Source organism: Malaclemys terrapin, chromosome 1 (genome assembly GCF_027887155.1).
Source record: "Malaclemys terrapin pileata isolate rMalTer1 chromosome 1, rMalTer1.hap1, whole genome shotgun sequence".
NCBI lineage: Eukaryota > Metazoa > Chordata > Testudines > Emydidae > Malaclemys > Malaclemys terrapin.
In genome coordinates, this window is record NC_071505.1 from 197,861,829 (window position 1) to 197,887,299 (window position 25,471).

The 25,471-nt window shown below is 40.5% G+C and overlaps 1 protein-coding gene across 3 annotated transcripts in view; it reads left to right on the forward strand.

The window, feature by feature from the left end:
- AGPAT3 (1-acylglycerol-3-phosphate O-acyltransferase 3) overlaps nt 1-15,277 on the forward strand; it is a 187,070-nt gene extending 171,793 nt beyond the window's left edge. For all 3 annotated transcript variants that reach the window (XM_054005249.1, XM_054005239.1, XM_054005258.1), the window contains exons 5-9: nt 77-230; nt 710-812; nt 4,513-4,588; nt 6,826-7,024; nt 7,721-15,277. In XM_054005249.1, the coding sequence (XP_053861224.1) occupies nt 77-230; nt 710-812; nt 4,513-4,588; nt 6,826-7,024; nt 7,721-7,809 (621 nt within the window). In that variant the 3' untranslated portion in view covers nt 7,810-15,277. The remainder of the gene's footprint in view (nt 1-76; nt 231-709; nt 813-4,512; nt 4,589-6,825; nt 7,025-7,720) is intronic.
- The last annotated feature ends 10,194 nt before the right edge of the window (nt 15,278-25,471 follow it).

Here is a 25,471-nt window from a genome sequence, read left to right on the forward strand (position 1 = left end):
ATAGCTCCAGATCTGCACTACACAATAATTTCTTCTTAAGAAAAACCCTTGGTTTTCCTCTTGTTTTGTATGCTAGTTTCTCCTGTATTGTGAAGGAACTCGTTTTACAGAAACCAAGCATCGTATCAGCATGGAGGTGGCTGAATCCAAAGGGTTGCCTAAATTGAAATATCATCTGTTGCCCAGAACCAAAGGTTTCACCACTGCTGTCCAGTGTCTCAGGGGAACAGGTATGGGTGAGCTGTTTGTTCTAAACCTTACTAGTTATTATGTATCATAGTTCAGTATATTCATTGCACATGGTGAGTAGGTGATAATACAGACTCAGTATGGCCCTTGGATGACATCAAGATTAAGCTGAAGCACTAGACTCCATTTTCTAAACAACCTTTAAAATGTATTAATTTGTTCTAGTTTTAATTTGCAAAAATGAATACTTTCCATCTTTAAAGTGGCAATATACAAACATTGCATAATTAATCAGCTCTCACTCCACTCCTGTGAGGTGTATGCATGTACTCTGCCAGAGCTTAGATTGTTAAGGAGGACATCTGGGTAAATAAAACCGATGGGTTTTGAAATGTTTTGCCAACTGGTCTTATTAAAGCAATGTTTGCATCAGGGTTTGTTTCTTTTTAAAGCTTGAACAGCAGCAACCTCGATGCTTTGGATGCTGAGGTTAACAGCTATATTATCTTTCTTTTGACAGTTTCAGCAGTGTACGATGTAACGCTAAACTTCAGAGGAAACAAGAACCCATCTTTATTAGGAATCCTTTATGGAAAGAAATATGAAGCAGATATGTGTGTAAGGTGAGCATATAATGATGGAAGTGAGACGTACAAGGTTTGTGTTTGGATGCTGTGTCCCCAAAACTGGTAGGAAAATGTCATGCGTCACTGCATCCCTTGAGGACGTTCCTTTGCAAGCCCCGAGGATCTTCCCATTTCCCTATCATTCAAACTAGTCTCACTTACAAGAGCCCATGTCACGGACATCACCTGTCAGGCCAGAAGGAGACTAGGTGGAACTTTCAAGAGTGGGTATGACTACGCCTATAACCCGGCATTCACCTGCACCCTCCAGAATCAGGAAAATGAAACTAATCATGCCCTCTATGCAATTTGGTGTTAAACTTCTGCCCAAAATGAGCAGTCTCTCATAATGGATTGTGTGGATCTGCATAGTATAATCATTCCTCTCTTTTCTTACCTGACTTTGATTAGTACTGAATTCACAATGTTAATCTTGAATGAATCCACACCGAAAAATTGTAAGACAAAAACACCCTATCAACACTTTTCACAAAAGGATCACGCCTTTTGGACATGATCCTATATCCTTAGTCCTGGTCCTCAAGGAAATCTGCACATCACCTTCAAAGGATGAGCCTGGGAACTTAAATTCGTAACTCTGCTAGACACTAAAAACCATGGATGCAACAGACATGTTGGTTATTTTATGGCCCATTACAACAATTTGTAACACATCCTGCTGCCTACTAATCCTCCATTGTCCTACGACTGCAGACTTACTGATTGTCCACTTCATTTTAAGTAGTTGCCTACAAGATGGTGAACCCCTTACACTTAACAATCTGTCCCTCTTTGTATTTAGCTTAGACTCTCTAGTTTCCTTGTCCAGACCCAAAGAAGAGCTTGTCCCTTCCAACAACAGAAGTTGGCTCAATTAAAGATATTGCCTCACCCACCTTGTCTTTTTCATATCCTGGGACCAATGGCTACAACAACACTGCAAATATTTTAAATATTAACATTTTTAATTGTCATCATTAGCATCTGAGTTAGCACCCATTGAAATAAATCAAGTCAGTCAGTCCTCACAACTATTATTTCAGGCCCTCTGCTAACTTGACAGGTGTCTCTGTGTCTGTTACCTTCAGCTTTGAAGGTTTTCTTCGCAGCTGAAACAATTTAAGACTGCCTTTTATTTAAAAAACTGAAAGTTGAGACCCTGAACAACAACTGTCCACTCCCTTCCCCACCTCTTGTCCTTGTGTTCCCTACAGCTTTGTGAAATACTACATTACTCTGATAGAGAGATTGCTGTTGAATAACCAGAGATATTTCTTTTTCTCCCCTGGGTGTTGGGCACTGCTGTGGAGTGTGCTGCCACCAAGCTATTGGCCAAGCTTATTCTTCTTTTTGATACAAGTGGTTGTGTGTTGTATTGAATCTTATTGGAGAGAACTTCTTGGTAGTCTCACCCAGACCTTCAACATTGTGAGGTAGCAGCAGCAATTTTGCAAAATGTAGCGCAAGAGCTACCAGCCTAGAAGCAGGTGAAACACAAGCTGTAGTTGGGGAGGAACTTCCATTCCAATCCTGTTCTCAGGTGCTTATGTAACTTCCCCAAAAATTACTCTCTTAGCTGAAATTCCCCATGCTTCTTGAGAGCCCAGAGTTGAGAGGGACTGGAAACCTGGTACAATTCCATTTGACCATTTTGGGAATTATCCAGGGATGGAGAAAGGAAAGGCATGCATTCAGAAATGCCTTCAGGAAATTTTCCAGAAATCTTTTGCAGTTGGATAACTCAGAGTGGTTTCACTTTAACTCTTCTCGCTTACCACATACATATTCCCAATGAGGAGCACATGCTTTGCTAAGTGGAGAAGCAAGTTACAAAACTAATAATAGTGCACTGCACGTGTGCTGAGTATGATTTCCCTAGACAATTATAAGTGCCACAGCATGGCAAAGTAGATATGAGTAAGTATGCACAAATATCTGGATATTTTTGCACTGAGACAACGGCTTCATCCACTTAATACCTTCTGCTTGCTAAATGAGATGTGAGTTGGTGTGGTTTGGTGGTGCTAAAGGAAAGATAAAAACCAGTGGCTTTCAGCCAACCTTATAGAACAGTCTGTAGTATTAGTGCTAGGTGAGCATACTTGACTAATTGTGCCCAGTTACTAACCTAACTTCTGAATTGTTCAGTCTGCTGTGATTTTAAACATATATATTTATTTGTGGGGTGAATGTGCCTTCTCGAGACACTTGACTGTGCTAGAACCTGCCTTGTTTAAGGTTGCTTGGGGACATGGGAGGTTAATCCCAACTGGAAATACAACTTTTCTGGTGATGGGAACTTCCTACAGTGCTGCAATGAGCAAGTACAAAACTGAATCTAATTTTTCCAGACATTAAACACAAATACAGTATGGTGAGCTCTCACTGGTAGGATGTAGCTAGCATACATTTCCCTCTCACAGGCTGTATGTTTCTGTCCTTTTATTGCAAACTGAACACATGTAGCACCCTTGATGGGCCTGCAGACGTAGCTTAGGTCAAAGAAAGGAAGCCATTTGAGCTCAGGTTTTGAGCATAAGATGTACGTTGTCCTCTGCACGGAGATGAGTGGCCAAGTCTGTTTGCACACTTTGCAGGTCTTCATTCATAATGGATCCAGAGAATTGAAATAATCCTCCTAAATCATCAAAATGGTCTTGCTGTGAGTACCCTCTAGTGGCGATTTCAGTGGAATGATGACTTTGGAAGAGAACTTTCAGCAAATGATGCTTTTTATTAATTGCGCAATCCTTCTTTATAAAGCTATTCTCAAAAACTAAATATTATGTTAGTGATTTAACGGTCTAGAATGTGTTGAACGTGTCTTTCAGAGCACTGGGAAACACTCTTTCCAATATGTATTTTACAGATTATTGTACTTCGTGTATGAACTGCTGACCTGGTCATTGGCCATCTCACTGATATGTTTTTTCCCACCAGTGTCTTTTCTGTTTGCCCAGAGGATCACAGAGTCAGATTAATATCATCCCTCCAAAAGATTCTACATAACTAGGGATGAGTGAACCTTGCAGGTTTCGACTTTGCAAATTGAACCTTGCAAAGAGTCTCTCTACATTGCAAAGCAAGCAGGCTGGCACTGCAGTGGGAAATCATTTGAAAGCTGGAGACTGATTGCTGGAAGGCCAGAGTGATTGAGAGGACAGTAGAATAGGAGGAAAATGAGTAGATTGTCACTAGAAGTGGCATATGAAGAGAAGATGGTTTCAATAGAGCTGGTCACAATTTTCCAAATTTTGATTTTTCAAGCAAAAAAAATGATTTTTTTCACTGTGAAAATGTTTGTGAATAATTTTCCAGTTTGTTGACTGGCTCTAGTCGTCAAAATGTGAACTAGACCTTACTTGAATTCAACCATTGATAACTCCATTGCAGCTGCAGTAATACTTGAATAGAAAATACATGTCTTTCTGAGGGAGACAGAAATTGGTAGGAACAGCTGTATATTCTGCTGTTTCATGAATGCAAATTTCTAAGTGGGAACTGGAGGTGTGGTTTCTAGTAAAAGCTGTCTGATTCTTATTTGCACTTCATGACTTGGTAATTCCAAAACTTCTGTCAGTTTTTGCTATATATTGAATTGCAGCTCTTCATTTGAAAAGATTTAAAGTAAAATAAATATCTGGATTTTCTTTTAATACTCTTCTTTTTTTTTTTTTTAATCTCTTTACTAAACCAGGAGATTTCCTCTTGAAGATATCCCTGTAGATGAAAAGGAAGCTGCAAACTGGCTTCATAAACTGTACCAGGAGAAGGTAAATGGCTTTTTTCTCTTTCAGATCTGTCATAAAGTAACGTTCTAAGGAGCAGCATGTCAAGAGCTGAGCAATGCACACTCAACTCCTGGAGGGAGAGAGGAAATGGGAGCACTATGTGTAACTTGGCAGCTATTCCTTAGATTGATTTAAGAAGCGGTGTTGGCAGGCTTTGAAGGGAGCCCCAGCCATTCCTCCTTGACCACAGAATGGTGGCTGTGGTTTGAAGGGAAATGCTGTGGGTTACTGCACAGACATAGAAGACACCCCACACACACACCGCCACCCTTGGGGGAGACCATACGTAACCTGCTCTCTTTTGCTATGTCCTTCAGGTTTGGGGTATTTTTCATATATTTTTAAATGCTTTTGTTCCACCTATGGATGTTTCTAGGAGCTATAGGCACATGATAATTCTAAACCAGACGTGGTCATTCATTTTGGACATGCATAGCAGAGTGAGTCTCTGGACTGCAACTTTTGCAGAGCTAGTCTTTGTTCTCTCCTGCCTATTCCTCTGTCTCTGTCCACTTGCCTGCCGGATCTCTGCTGCCATTTCTGACGTGATGCAGGCAGGTCCATTAGTTTGCTGTCAGAGCACATAGGTAGTGCACTCTCCAGGTGCTCAAAAGTTTTCTTTCAACTCTTTTTCCTAGATGATAAAGTTCTTCACCACAGATTTAATAGAGCTGCAGGGACGGGGAGAGAACTGTACATAAAGTTTGCCCCGTCCTTGTATAGATTGGACTTGTGTACATCTGTTTTGAAATGCATATCTTGATGATTATTTTTTGTGTGCTGTTTCTGGCATGGAAGGTAGAAGAGCACAGAAACCCTGACACTTATGAGCATTTTTCTGCCTTGGTGACCTGTACTGCAATATTTCCAAACCTTCACTTAACTTGTAGGCGGGCAACAAATTGTTCATAAGGTTCTTCTCCCAAGTTTCACTTTTGTTCATTGTAACCGTATTTATTGTAGATCTTAAAAATACTCAAAACAATTGGGGCAAGGAGACTGAGAATTGTTTACAAAGAACATTACTTGTTGTCTGCCCCTCTTGCATTCTGGATGTCGATGTGTCAAACAGATTTAAGAGTCATTTGAAAATTATGAAAATGCTCCATGAAATTTCCCACTTTGGTAGATAAGCGTTGATGCACATTTTTATTTTTTGCTTTTCCATTTGTGTCGCCCTCTTTGCTGTAGAGTAAGTATAGAGTTAAGCAGGAAAAGCAGATAGCACACCATTTCACTTCACTTGGACAGAATGTTCTGCATTAGCTACAATTGAAGGTTTGATATCTCCTGTTGTTCGCTGTACCTCCATTCAACACTGGAGTCAAATTTTGTTAAAGAGGATTTTTTATACATAAATTGATCTCTGTGGGTTTAGAAAAGCCACTGTAAGTGTGGAATTCCTAAAGTGCTGTCTTTGTACTAAAGGATTTATTATTAAGAGGAAATGCCTTGAGCTCATCTTTTTTTGGTAAAGTCAGTGGAGGCTAAAATAGCAATAGGTTAAATAAATGATTTTTCATTCTGTATGCAGCTTATAAATCATTGTCTTAAACTGAGAAAAATAATATGGACACAGTAACCATTTGTCTGATTTTTCTCAGTACCACACTTTTCTAAAGACTTAGTTCAGAGCGTATTACCTTCTGAAGTTCTATGGTTATGGCTACTGGATTGAGCCTTCCTGTGAAGAATCAAGTCCCAGTATCTTCAAGTTTAAGGAAATGCTGTCCCTGCTGGTCAGCTTGTGCTTTGCCTCACTCTGTTAGGTCCAAAGGAACCCTTTTCTGCTGCACCTCCTACAGATGGTTCCTGACTCTCTAGTAATAAAGACAGGAAGAAGGCACAATAGAGAAGCAACTAGCACAGGACTGGAAAGTGTCTGAGTAGTTCTCTGAGCTAAAGCTCCTCTGAAGTCTGAACACACTGACAGCTGGTGTACAGGGGTGGAAGGAGACTGACAATATTTGATTTCTATTTGTTTATTTTTAAATAGTGTTCAAAATGTTTGTTTATAGTATTAACTGATGGTTATTGCAGCATAACGGAATGCTAGACAGGCCACGGAAAATACAAATTCTTCTCACAGACTCTAATAATGCTTGCCACAGATGTGGGTCTTTATGGCATCATGGAATTCTACAGTCTTAGAACTATTTATGCAAAAACTAACATTTCTGAATTAGGAACATTCTCCCCCCCTCCCCCCTCTCTTCCAGGATGCTTTACAAGAGATGTATAATAAGGAAGGCATATTTCCCGGCCATCAGTTTAAACCTCCTAGAAGACCATGGACTCTGCTAAACTTCCTCTTCTGGGCTACTGTTCTGCTCTCTCCTCTCTTCACATTTGGTTTTGGAATTTTTGCAAGTGGATCACCCCTTCTTATCCTTGCATTCCTGGGGTTTGTTGGAGCAGGTAATGAGTTATTGAGAAGAGGGAGATGATGCCAAAGCACAATATGATACAATAGTGGCCATTAGCTGTGCTAAATTCTGTGTATGATTACTATTACTGATACTTGCAGAAAGTTGTTATTTTGAATGAAAATGCAGGACAAGTTACATAGGTTTCCATTTTTGCATAGAAAAACAATTATTTCAAAAGCCTTAATTTCAAACAGGTTAGTCTCTTATTTCTTAAGTTACATTTAATATGCTAATTAATATTCACACAGTAGCCCCTTCATGAGGGGTGAATCATATTGGCTGGGCAGTGTGAAGAAGTTTGCACTGATGGTCCCCATACTGACTGAGTATGTTCTGTGGTTACGGAAGACTTCAGCTTCCAGAGCTATCAGTTCAGCTTCTTTTAACACATGTGCACTAGTTACACTTCTGTTGAGTCTTTAAATCTGGACTGCCCTATGGTTTAATGATTTAGCACATGTACTTGATCCAAAGCATCAGTCAATGGAAGCTGCATACACAGATTGGAGGCAGTGTATGTCCCAGAGTCACTACTGATTGCTCAGTCTGTGACCTCTGTATCCAATCCCCCATGGCCCATCTCGCATCAAAGTGTGTATGTGTGTGTCAGAGAGAGAGAGAGACACAGATTTTTATCATTATATCCGTTGTAATGCACCTCCAATTTCTGTATTGTATTTTAAAGCTTCCTTTGGAGTTCGTAGACTGATAGGAGTGACCGAAATAGAAAAAGGCTCCAGCTATGGCAACCAAGAATTCAAGAAAAAGGAGTAACTCACAGCTGCAGCACAGCACGTATAACCAGACTATGGTATCAAATTAACTTAATTAAAAAACACTTAGAAACTATCTTTTTCTTATTAACTGATGACTAATATTAATGAATAATACTTGAGCCAAGAATGAAGAAATTGGAAGAATCAAGAGGAGAGAAAACATCAGCTTTCTGTCTGTTTAAGGACCATTTTATTCAAACTTGGGGTGAAAATCTGGGCTAAAAAATGGTAACTTTTTGCTTTGTTTGCGGAGTGGCCGAGAAATATTGGACACAGCTACCTACTTCTTCAGATGACCAGTCACACTGGTTTATCCTTCAAGAATCTGAAACTCACTTTGCAGTAGGAGCCATTGAATGTTTCCTCTTGCTAAAGCCAATTTAATATTTGTTTTTCCCAGCCTCGGTGCTGAGTGTGCTCCAGGAAACACAACCCATTTTAAATTCACTGACAGCAGTTCCTTGGGTGAAAGCCATTTGGAAAGGCCATTTTATCATGACTACAGACAAAATCCCATTTGTATACATTTTATTGAAGGCACTTTTTATTTTCAGGCAACATCATATAACTTCTGTACCACAAGAAAATGGATAATAGAATTTTGATGGAAATGGTACCTTATTGATAAGCACATACTGTACATCAGATTCACTAGTATTAATACAGTTTAAAGGCTTTCCCCCCCACACCTGTTGGTTAAAGCTCAACACCCCCCTTTGGTGATTTGAGCACTGCCTGTTATACTTTACATGCCTTGGATCTGTTTTGCTTTGCTTTGCTTTTTTTAAGTGAATAGTAAGCCCTGAGATTTGGTCCAGTGTAAAGAAGGCTATTTACTCAGTTGTACTGGCGTTTCTTCCTTATTTCTGTTCATGTTTCTCATCGCCGAAGTCCCACTCCACTGGTTGTCCCTCGCAGCAGTCTACTGAGAAAATCAGCATAAACCAGCACAGCCGTCCTGGAAAGGATTTTTCTTTATCTGCATCAACACTAAAAAGAAAGGGTGCAATTAGTGTCTCTAACGCAGTGATACTCAGTGGTTCAGGAGTCAAATTAGCGATCAACATTACCCAAAAGAGCCATAGTATGTGAATTCATTGTTTCATTTACTATAGTACTATCTATTCATATTGAAATAGTATGACAGGCAAAATAGTTTGTGTGTGTATATATGTATTATTCTCAGAGCAAAATGATTGACCAAGTATTATTTTATCAACTACAGTTGGTTAATAACCTAGTAAAAGCATCCTGATTGGTTAATAATTAAATCACACAGTGTTTTAATAGCATGTGCTACAAAGAGCCTCAGAAGACAGTCGGATATCACTGCTCTAGTGTTTAGGGGTCAAATCCTGGCCTCACTGAAGTCAATAGAAGTTTTGCCATTGACTTCAGTGGGCCAGGATTCCACCCTACATTTTCTGACTGTACAGTGGTCTGTGCTGCTTTTCTTAGCTGGCTATGGTAGGACACTGATATGAGATATATCGCTAGATGAGCCATGTTGTTAGAGGTGGAAACAACTAGTTGGTTGTTGAGGTAGCTTCATGGGGTTTTAATATCTACCATTTTGATCACTTGGCTTTTGGGCTTATGGTTGAAAACTGGAGATTGGAACCTTGGCTGTGCCAGTCTCTTTCCAAACGCACATTGTAAAGTTGTGCAGAGTGCCGTTGTATGTGTGTGTAGTTGGGTATTCATAAATATGTGGAAACTGCTTATATCTTCAAGTTTAAAGGCCAAATTCTGCACTCGGCTACACTCCAGAGTAGGCAGTGGAATGTGTTGCCCAAGTATAACTGAGGGCAGAATTTGACCCTAAAGGTTAAAATGATGTTGTGTTACTTCTCATCCTTTCGTCTTAACCCAAACTCCTGAATATTTATTTCAGTTCTGTGAAGGCTGGACCTCATTAAAACACTGATTTATTTTTTCTTTGCTGTGGTAGCCAAAGGTAAAAGTGTAATATTTTACCTTCTTTTCATATTCACTCTAACCTCCTCCCCCACAGATATTTGCCCATAAGGATTTTCTTTTGAACTTCAAGTTTTAGAATAATTTAATCGCTTACTGAAATGCTGCATTTGGGGTTGTTCATCATTACTTTCTCATGCACCTGACTGTTCATTTGGGGTCTTTTTTAATGAGAGAATTTTCAAGATTGTCTCATGGCATCCACGTCTTTTGTTAGAGCCATCTCCAGCTAAGCATTGCGCTCTCAGCCCCTGTGTTAGTATGCCATGCTTCCTAAGGGAAAAAAGGGGTGTACAACTCTTAACGTCGGTGAAAGTTGAACACCGGCTTCTGAGGGGCAGAATACGGCCATGATTGTGTGTTTTCTTACCAAGCATTTTTTTGCACTCTTTTTAAACAGTTAGAATTCTGAATGCTGATAAAGCAAAATCCCTGGTTTTCTTTGATGTTTTCTAACCAGAGGACCAAAACAGGTGGGCTTGCTATTTTTTTTTTTTATTTTTTTTTTTTTGGGTAATGGCTATAACTCTTGCTTGTTAGGAAGACTTAACAGATGCTGTATACTTGCTTTTTGAAGATGATGTTCAACATATTTAAATGGCACTTGCTTTGGTAACAAGAGCAAAGCAGGAAGACCACTGGTTATACTTTACAGTTACCTGTGAGCAGGGGCCTTGGTACTGGTAGAAGCTACCAGAATTTAACAAATATTTCCCCTTTCTTAGTGGCGGGAGGGAAGGGTTGGGCACTATACAGGGGAAAAGATTAAAAATCCCTTCTTTTTATAGAGGTCTTGTCTCCTCTTAGTGCATGCAACTCCTAATTAGAGTTAATGGGATTAGTGCATGTACGTCAAGGGGAGAATAAGCACATGTTTAATGTATTTTCTTTTCTTATCATAACATATTGGTCGTGTTTTGTTTTGGAAGTGTAGTAAATATACTATCATTTGCTTAATTTTTACTATACTAAGCAGACATATTGGTAACAATTTGGAAAACTGAATTGTACAACAGTGCACAGTACACTGCACAAATAGTGCAAGAACATTTTCATTTTGAACTTTTGTCTCTTCAGATAGGTTTTTTTTTTAATATATAATTATATATATATATATATATACAGAGTATGTATAAATTAACATGATTGGAAATAGCTGCAGTAAATGTCTCTAATGAAGATGAGCAAGTGGCTTGGATTGGAACAGTGAGCATAGATTTTATATTTTACACTATTTTCTTCTGGTTTAATAGAAAATAGCTTGTATAATTGACTACGAAGCCCTCTGAGAGCAATAATAAACAAAAATATATCAAATTTTTTTGGTCTTTGATTTTCACCCATGATCTCCACAATTTTAATAAGTCTTTTAAGAATCTGGAAGCCTTTCCCCTTTCACTCCACCCATCTTTCAAGGCTTTAATTGTTTGACCTTTTGGATTAAAATTCAAGTTCTCCAGTTGTGGACATGAGGTCTCAGTGGAGCTTTCACAGGCCAACTTCTGGAGAGCTCAACCCTGATTCAGGAGACAAATGGCTTCCCAGATTGAATATGCACCCATTTTAGATTCTGGACCTTAGCAGCTCCCTAGCACTGGCATGGAGGAAGAAGTCATATCCCCTCAGATTCCTATATGCAATACCATAATAGCATCATGCGACCCAATGCAGGAGCCTTGTGAAGAATATGGTGGGAGAGCTCTTGCTGGCTGCTGGCACCATTGCATCCCATCAGTCACAAAAGGATAAAAAATTGTGGCTGAAGGACTTCCTCTGGTATACTAATTGGCATTTACAGGCTTTGGCTCATAGAGGTCTCTTGCCAACCATGAGCTGACTGTCAGAATGTGCTCTTGCTATTGACTTTGTGTCCCACCAAGTGAAGTGTTTCTCTTGGGCACAAAGAACATGGGCATTGTCCTTTGTTCTGCTTTAAACCACTTTGAAGGGCTCTGTACACTTAATTGCTGACCAATACTGAGGATTATGTCCCTTTTCCTGGTTGCCTAGCATTCATGGAAAAAGCACACATCTTTTCTCTGGAGCTTTGTTGTATTCACCTCTGTGTTGTTCATCTTGTCTTCATCTACCACCGTCTATTTACAATGTAGTGTCTGCAGACTGTTCTCTTCTGACGCCGCAGGTGGAGCTCAGGGGCTTTCCAAAACATCTTTTGCAGTACAGCATATCTTCTAATAGAAGTTACTACAAGTGTCCATGGATTTTGTCTTCCTGTCAGTCAGTATTGTTTTGGTATGTTCAATAAGTATCAACTGGCATATTATCAAGTCTAAGTCTGTTGATAACATGCCTTCACTGGTACAAAGTAGAGACTTTCTACAGAAGGCCTGTCTCATATGGTAGAAGACTGTTTGTTTGCGTAAGTACATCATTATCTGGTACTTGAGCCCTCTGAAATGGACCAGACTAACATGAGGGAGTTAGCACAACGATGTCATTAACATTGGGGGTGTGTGTAGATAACCAACAGTTAGTTAATGTGATTATGTTTTTAGTTGATGGAGGTGCACTTCCTGCCTGGGAATACTCAAAAAAGATGTGACTGTATGCACCTTTGATTAAGGGAATGTTGATTTTCATACCAAGCTCAAACTAGGCAGAATGCTTCAGAATGTTGCAAGAGGCGTAATGAAATATCCACATCCGTTGATGCCAATTAGCCAGCGGCGTTCATCAAACATATCCATGGCCAAAATAAACAGGTATAGCCCAGCTAAGTATCATTCATATATAGTAGGTCAACTTGAATGTGGAAGTACGTTCATGGACTTTCCTTGAAAACAGTGCTTATCATTTAGGGGATATAGACTCCCCAAGATGTGCCCGCAGTAACACTGCTAAGAGTTAAGCCACTGGTTCCAAAACAGCTGTTATGTTTACCTCTTCTGATTTGTGACTATTCGTATAGGCTCACCCTCTTGATCTTTAGTGCTGAATCTGTACTCAAGCACAGTGTGCCACAACTGCTCACTTCCCCCTTTATCTGTGTGTTCTCTAACCCATGATGGAGCTTGGGCTGCTCCAAACCCAAATATTGTATAAAGCTGGGTTCTGAAGCTGATAAAGGCCACACTGCAGGTTAGAGTAAACATAGTGGAAAGGATGAAGGGCACTGGTTGGTACCGCTGACTTCTTGATCCAGGAAACTAAATAATTGCCAGAAAGTTTGGAAACCACACAGCTAAGCATGCACACAAAGAGCAACCATTATGCTAGTACAAAAGTGAAATAATTTCATTGCAATCAATGGAATTACTCTGGATACACTAGGACTGGGATCAGAATTTGTCCCAGAGAAGAATCTACCCTCCTTGTGCAGTCAGGAGTTTCCCCATAAGACTAGGTTCCACCTGGAAAGGGAAGAAGTGGCAGGATAGTATCTACCTGAGTTCCTCAACAATCTTTTGCACCAGTATCTTCACAGGATTGCTACCATATTTTGGGAACATTTTCAGAATGTCTGAATGTGACAGATCATGTGCAATTTTTGCCAGCTGCTTGAAAGATGTAATGAAAATATTCTCTATTTTAAAGAACTCTGGCAAGATACTGGATTAGCATCCATAAACTAAACATTTCACAATTCTCTTGTCATTAACCCCTGTGCTTTCAAATTTAAGGAACACAACTTTAAAATTACACATATTTGAAAATTTTGTACCTACAATAGTTACAAGTAACACTTCAGTTTTATGAAAAATCTGAAAGAAGTTGGCAAAAAAAAAAAAAGTTTAGTTTGTGTACGTGGACTGTTGGAGAGCACTTTGTATATAGTCAGTTCCCCCTTGCTTGAAGAGATCTTTATAAACACCAGTGAGGTAGTGGAAAAAGCCTTTTAACGTTTTAAAAGGAAATATTTTCAAAAATCAGGACATACCATTTAAAAGGGGCTCTGTCAGAAACTGGAATTTAAAAAAAAATAATTTCAGAAAATCCAGGTTAACAGTGTCCTTTTAGGAGGAGGTCTCTACATATTTTGAATCTTAAAACTCTTGTTTCATCTATTATTTTTTGTCAAGACATAATACTTTTGTTAAGGAAGGATATTTTTAACTTTCAACTTTCTTTTGAAACTAATGGTTAATTTGGGTGTCTAATATTTATTGTGAATGAAATGTTTTTAAAACCACTAGATTGTGTTACAGAGCTATCATTTGTTACACATGCAAAATGTACCCAATACATTCATTGCTTCTGCTGTCTCAGAACTGTGAGTTGTGACAATCAAATGCTACTTGCCTGAAAGCCAGGAAGCTACCATAAACTGGCATGTTACTGAACCATAAAGATCACCAGCAAGTACTGTAGCTTTAATGAATAATTTTCTCTTTGAGAAAACTAAACATCATTAACCTAAATGATTGTTACAACCTTGTGATTTTGTTGTTTTTGTTAACTACCAGATATTAGCCAAATCAACCAAATAAAAAAACTGTATACAGGGTACAAATTTACTGTGCATGTGTATATATATTTTTGTACATTTTTACAGTTATTTCCTACACACAATTATATGCAGTTCAGAAAAGATGCATTGAAATCTGTTAAAAGCAAGTAGCAAAATAATCTCACCTATCGTAGTTTCTGAAAAACGGTGTCCCAAACTAGTACACAAATGTACAGTGCTATGCAAATATTACTTGTAAGTTTTCTCTTACATTTGCATAAATACTTGATGGCTGTTTTCACTGAGCTTTCAAAGAATGGTTAATGCAAAAGAAACATCTTGTTTTAAAATAAAATAGCTTTGGCTCTGTGTAAGTATCAGTATATACTGTATTAGAATGTCATTTATACTTTTAGTCACTTACTTTGATTGTTGTAAGTGAATGTGTGTGTATAACATTTGTTGGAATAGAATTTTTTGAATTGCACTTATTGAAAAGGGACACCTACCTAACAGTTATTTTCAGCTATGTTACTGCCTAGCTAGTCAATATGTAAATGAAAGACCTACATTGTTTTCATATTTGCCATTCTGATTTGCCCAACTAAGCATCCACAAAGAGCTATTAGGTTTTGTTCTTTGTATGTCCGTTTTCTGTTTACACTTTGACTCCAGTCTTGCAAATTGATCCATGCAGATGGACTCTTGCTCTTTTGCAGAGCCCCATTGTCTGCACTGGGGATTCACCCACCTGCAGATCACTTAGCAGGATTGGGACCTTAGGTGTAATCATTAAATCTAAAACCATTTCCATTCACTATATTAAGAGTGTAACTAAGAACTGAGGGGATTGAATATATTGTGGCATTTATAGGAACATAGTGTATAATATTTATTATCCTTCCCCATTCCCTCAAAAAATAACAAACAAACAAAAACACATGAGAAAAACATTTCATTAAGGATCTTCAAAAGTAAATGCAGAGCTGTATAATGTAGAAGGCTGTGATTCTGTAGATGGAAGCTTATGAACTGACTGTATGGATAGATATTTTAGATTAAATCAATTTTTAAAATCTGACCTCTTTCAGATTTCCATTTTTCACTGAAATCTTAAAATAATGCAAAAGTAAAATTGTTTTTGATTGTCCAGGCAATGCTTTTACACAGAAAAGATGGATTCTACTGTTAATAGCATACCAGCAAAACCCTGCTTGTTTGTTCCTTGTAGGTTGCATTGCTATAACTTTTCTTGTCTTAACATTTCCATTAAAACCCCTCTGTTTCACAATTCAGCTTTAAAGGCTGATTTTGATCTGACACTTAGAATAGGGAGGGAATTGGTTTTTATCCTTAAGATGAAAAAAATGTGGTTGTTTTCAGTAGCCCACCACAATAAAATATTAATATTAAAAAAGTTGTGACATAATTAGGGTTGCTACTCACACAGCATACCCGACACAAATACACAACAGCCAGGAAATGAAAAAGTTAAGCCATCCAACAGTAAACATCCTCTACTCCTCCACCCACAAGCATACATCTTGCTATTCCCACAGCTACTGTGCACCAGGTGCACATAGATTGTGCACCACACCTCTAATTCTGCCCTTCCTAGGGATGCCTCATCCCCTTGAACTGCCCTTCTACAAAAATCCCTTTGCCAGATTACCCTCTCCCAACACAACCAGCTATTGTACCAAACAGCCACACCTACAAGTGGCAGTGGGGGAGCAATCTGGTAAAGGGGTGTATGCAGAAGGGTGTGTTGAGGGGGCAGAGTTGCAGTGCATGGTGTGTGCTGTACAGTAGTTGTGATGATGATAAGATGTGTTCCAGCAGGGGAGGAGTAGAAGATATGTATTGGTAGATGGCTTAACTTTGCATTTCCTGGCTCTTGTGGGTTTGTGTCAAGAATGTTATTTGCAAAAACACTAAGTGCTTCACAATGACATTTTTTGTACAGTAATTTCCTAGATTTATTTTTGAATTATGTGGGGATGGGAAGTTGGGAGGAGAGTGGATCTCTCTGGGGTTTGGAGGTAGATGTGCAACTACTGACAGACAATTATGCCGTTATGTGCTACCAGCAGTGCATGAACCATTAAGTATCTTCTCCATTGTAAGATAAAATCCATCACAAGACAGTAGTTCCTGATAGAGAAGCTTCATCTAAAGATCTTATGTGCTCCTGGCTCCTATCCAATCAGGTTTAGGTACATGACATAAAAGTATAATGTAAATAACAGCTGAAAGTGATCCTATATCCAGTTTTTTAATAATCTCTGTGGTGCACCAGGTAACTCAGGGTTAACCCTTCTGCCAAGTTTTGTGTAGAATTTTTTTTTTTAAAGAGCTATCAATGAAATTTAGGACTGCCAAGGGGACGTTTCAGTTAGAGCCCAAATTCAAAGACTTCTTACTAAAAACTTCTAAAGAGAAAAACAAAAACTACATACAAACTTCAAAGAACATAAAACCTAACTGAAATTTTACACAACTTGGCCACCTACTTTTAGAGAAATCGCAGGAGTTCATGCCCCTTCTTAGAATGCAACAATTGGTTGTTGGGTTTACTCTGTGGATGGTGGTGGCCTGTGATATGCAGATCAGACACAGATGATCTGGAGGTCCCTTACAGCCTTAAACTCTATGACTGTGGAGTCATTCCCAGATGACTCCATAATATTTACTTGTCACAGATAAGACCTAGGTACTACACTGTTTTACAAAGGACTTCAGTTAGAAGCTACACTAAATGAACCCAGTAACTTCAGAGTGACATGGAGACTTATACTTTACACATATGAATAATTCTGAAATGTTCTACTCTGAAAAACAGCAACAAACCCAGTGCCAATTCATTCTTTATATTTCAAACAAGCGTGGGGGAAGAGGTACAACTGAAGTTAATGAACAACTCAGAAAAAAACATATTGATGGTTAATTTTGTTTCTTGGTGTTAATTTGGGATGGCTGCATGAGTGATGAAGCAGTGTGCAAGTTTTGCAGCTCATCTTGAGGACAAGCAAAGGAAAACCGTCCTGACCCCACCACAGCACTGTGTATTCTCTATATCCCGCATGAGTTACAAAAATTGTTGTGGTACTGGTTGAAGAATTTGTTTCTGAGAGGTAGTATTTTTAATATCTTCTGCTTGTGGAGTCCACATGCCTTAGGCTTCAATTCGAAAAGCATTGATGCATGCTTAAAAGTAATCACATGTTTAAGTCCAGTTGAAGTCGTGCGTAAATACATGCTTAAGTGCTGTCCCAAATAGGGATACTTTTCTGAATTGGAGCCTTAATTAGTTTGAGTCCTGCTGTAAAAGGCTTGGGGGAGAAGAGGAGAACAATAGATTAGAAACTTCTAAAAAATACCCCAAAATAGCTTTATCCATAAATAATTATAATGTGACGATTAAATTCCAGCATGTTGGGACTTTCTAGGGATTAGAAAAATCAAGTGCTGGATCGATTTGAAAGCCAGGATTCTCCACTTTCAGATGCTAAAAAAGGCTGTTTCAAGCCATGTGGTTCACAAACACTGCACTTAAACCTGCCACTGGTCCACAACTGAATATTTCTGTATAATACTTCAAACTAATTTGGGAATATTGGGGACATAGGGCCCATTTCTCTGGTAGATTGTGTTTTTGTTTTAATGTACAGTATCAAGCGACTGAAGAAATGTAGAATGTAGGATAAGTCCCCGTGCAGACGGATCACTGAGCACAGGGAGGGTCAAAAGTAGAGCCAGGCAGGAAACAGTTTTCCCATCCGGGACGGGGAAATGAGATTTCCAGAATGTTTCCTGTGCTGAATTAGGATAAAAAGTCAATCTTGAATATTTTCTATTTTGGGTTTAACTTATATTTCTAAATATAACATTTCAAATCAAAACTGGAATTTTTCATTTTCAGAATTTGGAAACTTCTGTTTAAAATATTTGTAAATGAGAAACTGGTCAAAACAAACCCTTTCTTGTGAGCAGTTTTGATGCATTGGCATTGTCTGAACCCCTCCCCCCACACACACACAAAAAGATTTTCATCAGAAACATTTCCTGCTAGCTCTAATTGAATAAATAAATGCTGTTTAGCACATGGATATCAGTCCCACACATGAGTGGGGGGAGAGGGAAAGGGGTGTATAAATAATATGTAAATGTCTAGCCCATTAGCTATTTTTTATTGGGTATGGGAACCCAGCAATGTCTTACTTTTAGTCACCATCCGTTGTGTCTGATTCTCTCATTGCCTTATCTCCAGAGACAAATCAGTTTTCTGTCTATAAATTGAGATCAGATCTCTGCCTGATTCAGACACGTTGAGGAATATTTCCAAATCACATAGTACTGATCACTTCAGGCTTGCTTCACATACTTGTACCTCAGTGAAGTACCACAACTGGAGCTAAGCAAAAATAAAAAGGAGGATTTTTTAAATTTTATTTTTCAGAAGTTAATGTACCCATACAGACGTATTTTAAATACAATGACAAAGAAAACACAGCAGGAGCACAGATTTAATCATAACAAGTATAAAATATTCATGGATAAATAACTCCTGGACATTAAGAAATAATTCCCTAACAACCCTCCACTCCCCTTGCCAAAAATAAGAGACGCATGAGAAGCCCAATCTATCTGGAGTTAGTAACGCTCTCGGGAAAGACCAAGTGTCTTCATAGTTGGATCCTGCGCCTCTGTGGAGTGTTGGTTAGCTCTGTTAGCCAAATCAAAGAATGTGGAGGGAACTGCAGATTGCCATTGCTGTCAAATGACTATTGGCAATCCATTTCCTGGCATTGCTTGAACAGAGAAGATTCTCTAAAATACCCAAAACACCGAGGCTTGACATAGAGAAACCTCTTACCCCGGTCACCTAAGATAGTGTCACACATTTCCTTCCAAAACGTGGATATGCTTTTGATATACAAAGACTATTATGAGACAGGTTTGCATTGGAGCTGTCACATCTCCAACGTCTATTATGCGTGCAAGTCCAGCTTCATGCAGTCACTCAGGAGTCCAATATCTATTTCGAATTTTGTTCTGAAAGAAATGTGAAACAGATAACTGCATTTTCTGCATATATTGTGCTAGATACTAACCCAGGAGTCAGAGGAAAATGGAGACGTTTAGCTCTTCCCATTTTTCTTTTATGGTCTAGTCAGTAGGAGAAATCAAGGAGTTCAGCCATTCATATGCATTATCCACAAAATGTTTTTGGCTACCATACTTTTTCAAGTAGGGCCTGCCAACAATTCTCCAGCTCCTTTATAAATTTGAGTGGCAGCTTTTTGAACCTTGATCTATTGGTAACTGGTATTTATCATGAAGATATGTGAAGGAAGCTAAAGTTGTTCAATAATATCTTTTATGGTTAACATGCCCTTTGTTAGCCATGTGGATATGAATTTCCAGCTTGTAGGAAATTTAAATGGTGGATTATTCCAGATTGGCATGAAAGGAGAATTGGTGCGATTAGAAGTGGTAATGGTAAATAGTGTTTTTCCTTACACATGCAGGCAACCATTTTCAAAATGGAAGTGCAGAGACAGAGAGAGAGAGCGCAAAAGGGGTTAACTAATTTTTCTTCAATCTCAAGGCACACTGTGCCTTGGGAAGAGGTGGTGGGATAGACCCATTTTATCAAAAATCTTAATTGAAAAGCAAGATGATAGAAATACAAATCAGGTAATCCTACCCCACCCCTTTTTTGGCCATAATTTCTTAAGTAGCTTGTGGGATATCCATAGTGTCGTTTTAATGGCTTTTACCCTTCCCAATAGACAGTGGTAGTAAACATCATTTTTTTCCTGTCTTCTGTCACTTTTTTGAGTATGCCATCCACATTTTCAGATACTATCTTTGATAAATTAGAGCCTATCCTGATGCCTAAATAGGGTCTCTCTTTGCATGAATGAAAGGAGAATGATTGATTCTATGTGAGAGGGATTTGGTCTACGAGAAATATCCATCACTTGAGATTTGTTCCAGTTTATCCAAATTCCCGATAACTCATTGAAATAGTTTACTGCAGATAGTAGCAGTGGGAATCGAAGCATATGGATTTTGAGAGTGAGCAGAATACTAATTCTCTACTCTTTATCCCGGATGGTAATTCCTTCAATGGAATGTGGTTTTCTGACGTGCTGCTAGCAGTTCCCTGTTCATATCAAAACGTAGAAGTGATAGCAAGCATTCCTGATCTGTTCCTCTATTTAACTAAGAAGTGGAGACGATAACACCATTTGTCAGAACAGAGGCAAGCGGTGTTTTATAAATAAAACAACCTGGGTCAAAAATTTAGGGCCAAATCATCATTTTCTCAGGATTGCTTGTAGGTCTGGCAACTCCACTTGATCAAAGGACTTTTCAGCGTCTAACGACAGGATAGCCGCTGGAGCGTCCATTGTTTGTGCCTGGTGGTTTAAGTAGTTTAATCTTTCGAGCATTGTCTGCCGCTAATCTGCCATGAATAAAACCCACCTGGTGCATATGAATGTTTGATGGAGCAGAGTTGTTTAAGCGTGAAGCAAGAATCTTTGTCAGAATTTTATAATTTGTGTTTGACAGATTGGGATGGTAATTGTCACAATGAAGACTGTCTTTGCCTTTTTTTAGAATTAAGGTAATTATTACTATGATTGTGTGCCGTAATATTATTGACTTTCACCTCCAGATATGCAGGAGCTGGCACCTTATATATCATTTAAAAAAAAAAATTCTAATCTAGACTAGGAGGCATGAACTGTGGAGAAACATGTAGTCATGGTCCGTAGTATGCTTCCATCTCCACATATCCACTTGTTCAATAGCCTTCAAATGGGGATAATGGCTGGTTTGCAAAGACCTGAGGTTTTCACCCAGAACACTGAGATTTGTCGCGTTCCAATCTCCTCCTAGTACCATTGGCCCATCAGCTCTGTTGGAAGTTGTACAGGGATTACGACCCGCTCCTCTTCTTGGGGACCACTTGCTCTCCCCAATAAGGCTCAAAGAGGCTTCAGGGTTGTTGTGCAACACCCATGTCTTTATTTACTTAAGGTTGTCCCACCCCCAGAGTCCATCTATATACAAGCTTTACAGGCAGAGTCAGCCTTCAGCTAGGAGGCCTCCAGCTCCCTCCCTGACTGACTTCTCCCTTGCTGCCCCCTGCCTTCTGGCCCCCTCCCAGCCTTCATAGCCCTTGGCTTGTCAGGCCAGCAGGTGTTGCCAATCCTCAGGCCAGCATCAGGCTTTTTCCATCAGCCTCAATCTGCTTCCCTTGTTTGGAGTTGAATGGGCAGAGGCTAATTAGGTGCTTTTACACCAGCACTCTGCTACATACCTCCCCCTTTAAGTTGATGCCAGGCCTGATCTTGCTCGGCCCCACTTTTCTCAGCCTGTGGTTGTACTCTGGGGATGGCCTCCCTGCCCATCTGGGTGGTCCCCGGGCTCAACCCTGTGGGGTTTTGGCATGCTCCACCAAAGGTGCATTGGGTCAGGGGTGGGCCACCCCACAAGTCCACCTCTGCCCAGAGGTCATCACACCAGTCACAACCTTGGGCAGGTCGCCCCAGATGTTCACTTTCTTTCCCTGGTGGGGGAGACGGATCAGCGCCAACTGCCTCGAGGCTGCCCCATGTGTCCTGTTCAGGGCCTCTGCCTATTGGACTTCGAGCCTCCCCCTTTTGGGTTCCTACCTTCTGAACTTTCTTCGGCTTCTCTTCCTCTATCATGGGGATTCCCTCCCCCTGGGTGGTCCCATCCTGGGACCTCCATTCCCTCATCGGTCACTCCTGTAGGGTCCCTATCCTGACTGTGGTGTCTAGGGTTCATATCTTTCTCCCCTTGAAGTTGCGGGGACTCCCCTTTCTCAAGGTCCACCCCCGAAAGGGCCTTGCCCCCTCCCTCCAGGGTCTTCCCCCTCGCTTTCTCTGTTGGTCTCCTCCCTGTGCCCTCTTTCTCTTTTGAGGCAGAGTTCCAATCCAATCCCAGGACCACAGGGTAGGGCAACCCCTCTATTACCCCCACCCACTTCCAGCAAGCCTTCCTTGTACCTCCAGTGGTACCCTTGGCTTGTCAGGCCAGCAGGTGTTGCCAATCCTCAGGCCGGCATCAGGCCTCTTCCATCAGCCCCAATCTGTTTCCCTTGATTGGAGCTGGCCAGGCAGGGGCTAATTAGGTGCTTTTGCACCAGCACCCTGCTACAGAAGTAATGTCAGTTATTTCAGTGATAAAGGATGCGTTCCCACCACTAGGATGATCTGCACTCCCCAAAATTAATGTTAGTATTGAAAATACCTTCAATTATTATGTATTTGCCCTATGGATCTGACCATGACTGAATAAATAGAGAAGTTAAGGCTCTTGTGGATTAGTATCACTACTCCCCCTGCTTCTGGAATTGAAAGAGGAGTGATGTTCATGTCCTGCCCATAGTTTTTTTTAAATTCTGTCTGCATCTTCATTCCTTAAATGAATCTCCTGAAGGAAAGCTATAGGACATGTATCTGATTTTAAGTGCCTCAAAGTTGTAATTCTTTTGGAGGATTAATTAAGCCCCCATACATTCCAGGAACAAAAATTAATAATGATTCTTCAGCTGCTAATTGACCCCCAATAGATTGACAGCCTCCGAGTGCCTCTCCATTAAAAAACAAACATACATACACAATCCATCTTACCCTTAACACCCCAGACTTCTAATACGGGCAAAATCAGATCACAGATGGTGTATGCCTGCACCCACTCTTTCTCCCCCCACCCCAATATAAATTAATTAGGAATCTGCCAGAAATATACCTATCCTTATCAAAATGCCTACATGTGCCAAGGTATATAAATGAATGAAACCTATTGCTTCATAGATATGAACACATAAGTCATAGCTTATAGTATAAATGCTAATATGTACATGATGTATAAATATTTATACCAATAGACTAATGAAAAAAGGTAAATATGAAGTGACAAATGACAATGTATGCAAATAAACATAAATATATTAACCATATACAGTAACTCCATAACGTTGTAGTTATGTTCCTGAAAAATGCGACTTTAAGTGAAACAATGTTAAGCGAATCCAATTTCCAATTTCATAAGAATGAATGTAAATGGGGGGGTTAGGTTCCAGAGAATTTTTTTTTGCCATACAGTACAGTACTGTACTATAGTTGGGAGGTGCCCCCGCCTAACCCCACACAGGCACAGCCCACTGGCACTGGAGACAATGAGGCAGGCAAGGAGGCTGAAGGTGCTGTAGGCTAGGAGAAGCACATTGCACAGCAGCAGCAGCTTCCCCTACTCTGCAAGCACCGGGGCGGGAGGGGGCTCAACCCTCAGCCCACCCACTCCCCCTCTTCCCCCAAGCCCCCACCCTTAACCCACCTCTTCTTCCCCCCACTCCTCCCCCTTTACTCCGCACACCACGTCCTCACTCCTCCCCCCTCCCTCCCCTGCCTCCTGCCCGCGGCAATCAGCTGGCTTGTGGTGTTCAGGAGGGAGGGGGAGGAGCGAGGACACAGCGCGCAGGCTCCCCCTCCCTACTGAACACCGCGAGCCAGCTGAGGGGCGCCGCGGCCTTGCTCCTCCCCCCTTCCTCCTGCCCGCAGCAATCAGCTGGCTTGCGACGTTCGGGGGCAGGAGGGAGGCGCGAGGACTCTGCGTGCAGCCTCCCCCGTCCCTCCCCTGATTCCTGCCCGTGGCAATCAGCTGGTTTGCAGCATTCGGGAGGCAGGGGAGGGAGGGGGAGCCTGCACACCGAGTCCTCGCTCCTCCCCCTCCCTCTTGAACGCCGCAAGCCAGCTGATTGCCGTGGGCAGGAGGCGGGGGAAGGCGCTGATCCATGGGGTCTGCCGGCAGGTGGGAGGCACTGTGGGGCGGGGGTGTAGGGGGGCTGCCAGCTGTGGACAAAGCAGGCAACCAAACGACGTTATAGCGAAGCATTGCACAACTTTAAATGGAACATGTTCTGTAATTGAGCAGGGACGTAAGATCGAAACAACATTAAGCGAGAGGACATTAAGTGGGGAGTTACTGTACATATAATAAGTATATAAACTTTAAGCATAGGTAGAAATGTAAAAATATACAAGTGCCTATATCTTGTGATATGGGTAGTCACAAATAACATGCAAATAAATAGTTATGACTATATTAGCATCATGTATATATTAGCATAAATAGACAAATATAGATTATAAATATAAGTAGAAATAAAGAGATGAGTGATATACGTATAGATATATTTATGTTGGCTTATAAATATACTGAAAATATTGATTATTAGGCTATACTAAATATCTTGTCTCAATACTAATTATACCCTATAATATTATTAAACGTATAACATGTCAAATATCTGTACCTAAGTTGCCTGTTTTTTCCAATCACAGTTTCTTTTCTTCAGGGCATATACTCTCCATTGTCTTTTCCTTTATTAGAGGATCATTCTGTTATCCTGTGTGAGATCGATTCCTGTAAAGTGCTTGCCAAGCATCCAATGGATACTGTAGTAGCTCTCCGAGCTCTGGTCAAGTGAAAAAATTTCTCAGAGTCTGTCAACTTCATTATGAAGGTTGCAGGATATTTGAGACTGTATTTAATATTTCATCACCTGAAAGCTCATTTGATGTCATTAAATGCTGCTCCCTTCTTGCTTAAATTTACACAGAAGTCTAGAGATAAAGAACATTTAAAATCCTTGTACTTAAGACTGACTGTTTGCCTAGCAGCAGACAACAGCTTAACTTTGTCATTAAATTGTATCAATTTACAGATGATGTGTGTGGAGTTATTATTGTTCTCTCTCCTTCCGGTCCCTGCCACTTGATCTCCTTTCAATCTCCAGGGGACAGAGATGACCTGTACCTGCTGATACGTTGGGGGCACAAAGTAAAAGGGGAGACATGTGACCACTCCAACATGTCGCCTCTGGGATGAATTTTCCAGCCCCACCTCTCTAGGCCAGGGCAGCCAATCCTGCCAGCTGGAGTGCAGCATGGGGGAGAGAGGCTCACAACAACAAAGTTTCTCCCTGGACTCCGGAGCTCCCATGCTCTCATGGACACCTCACCAGTGGGAGGAGTGCAGGCAATACCCCTCACTTAGGCTGAGCGGAGGGAACTTGGTCCCGGCGCCTTCCCCAGTGACCCCCCTGCCCTGCATTGGGCCCAGGGCCACTGCATTCTCGCCGCCAAAGTTTCCTGGGGTGTGAATGGGGGGGCTCTGTCCTTCTCCTGCTGCGCCTTCTCTCCCCACCCTCCTGGCACATTTCCAGCTC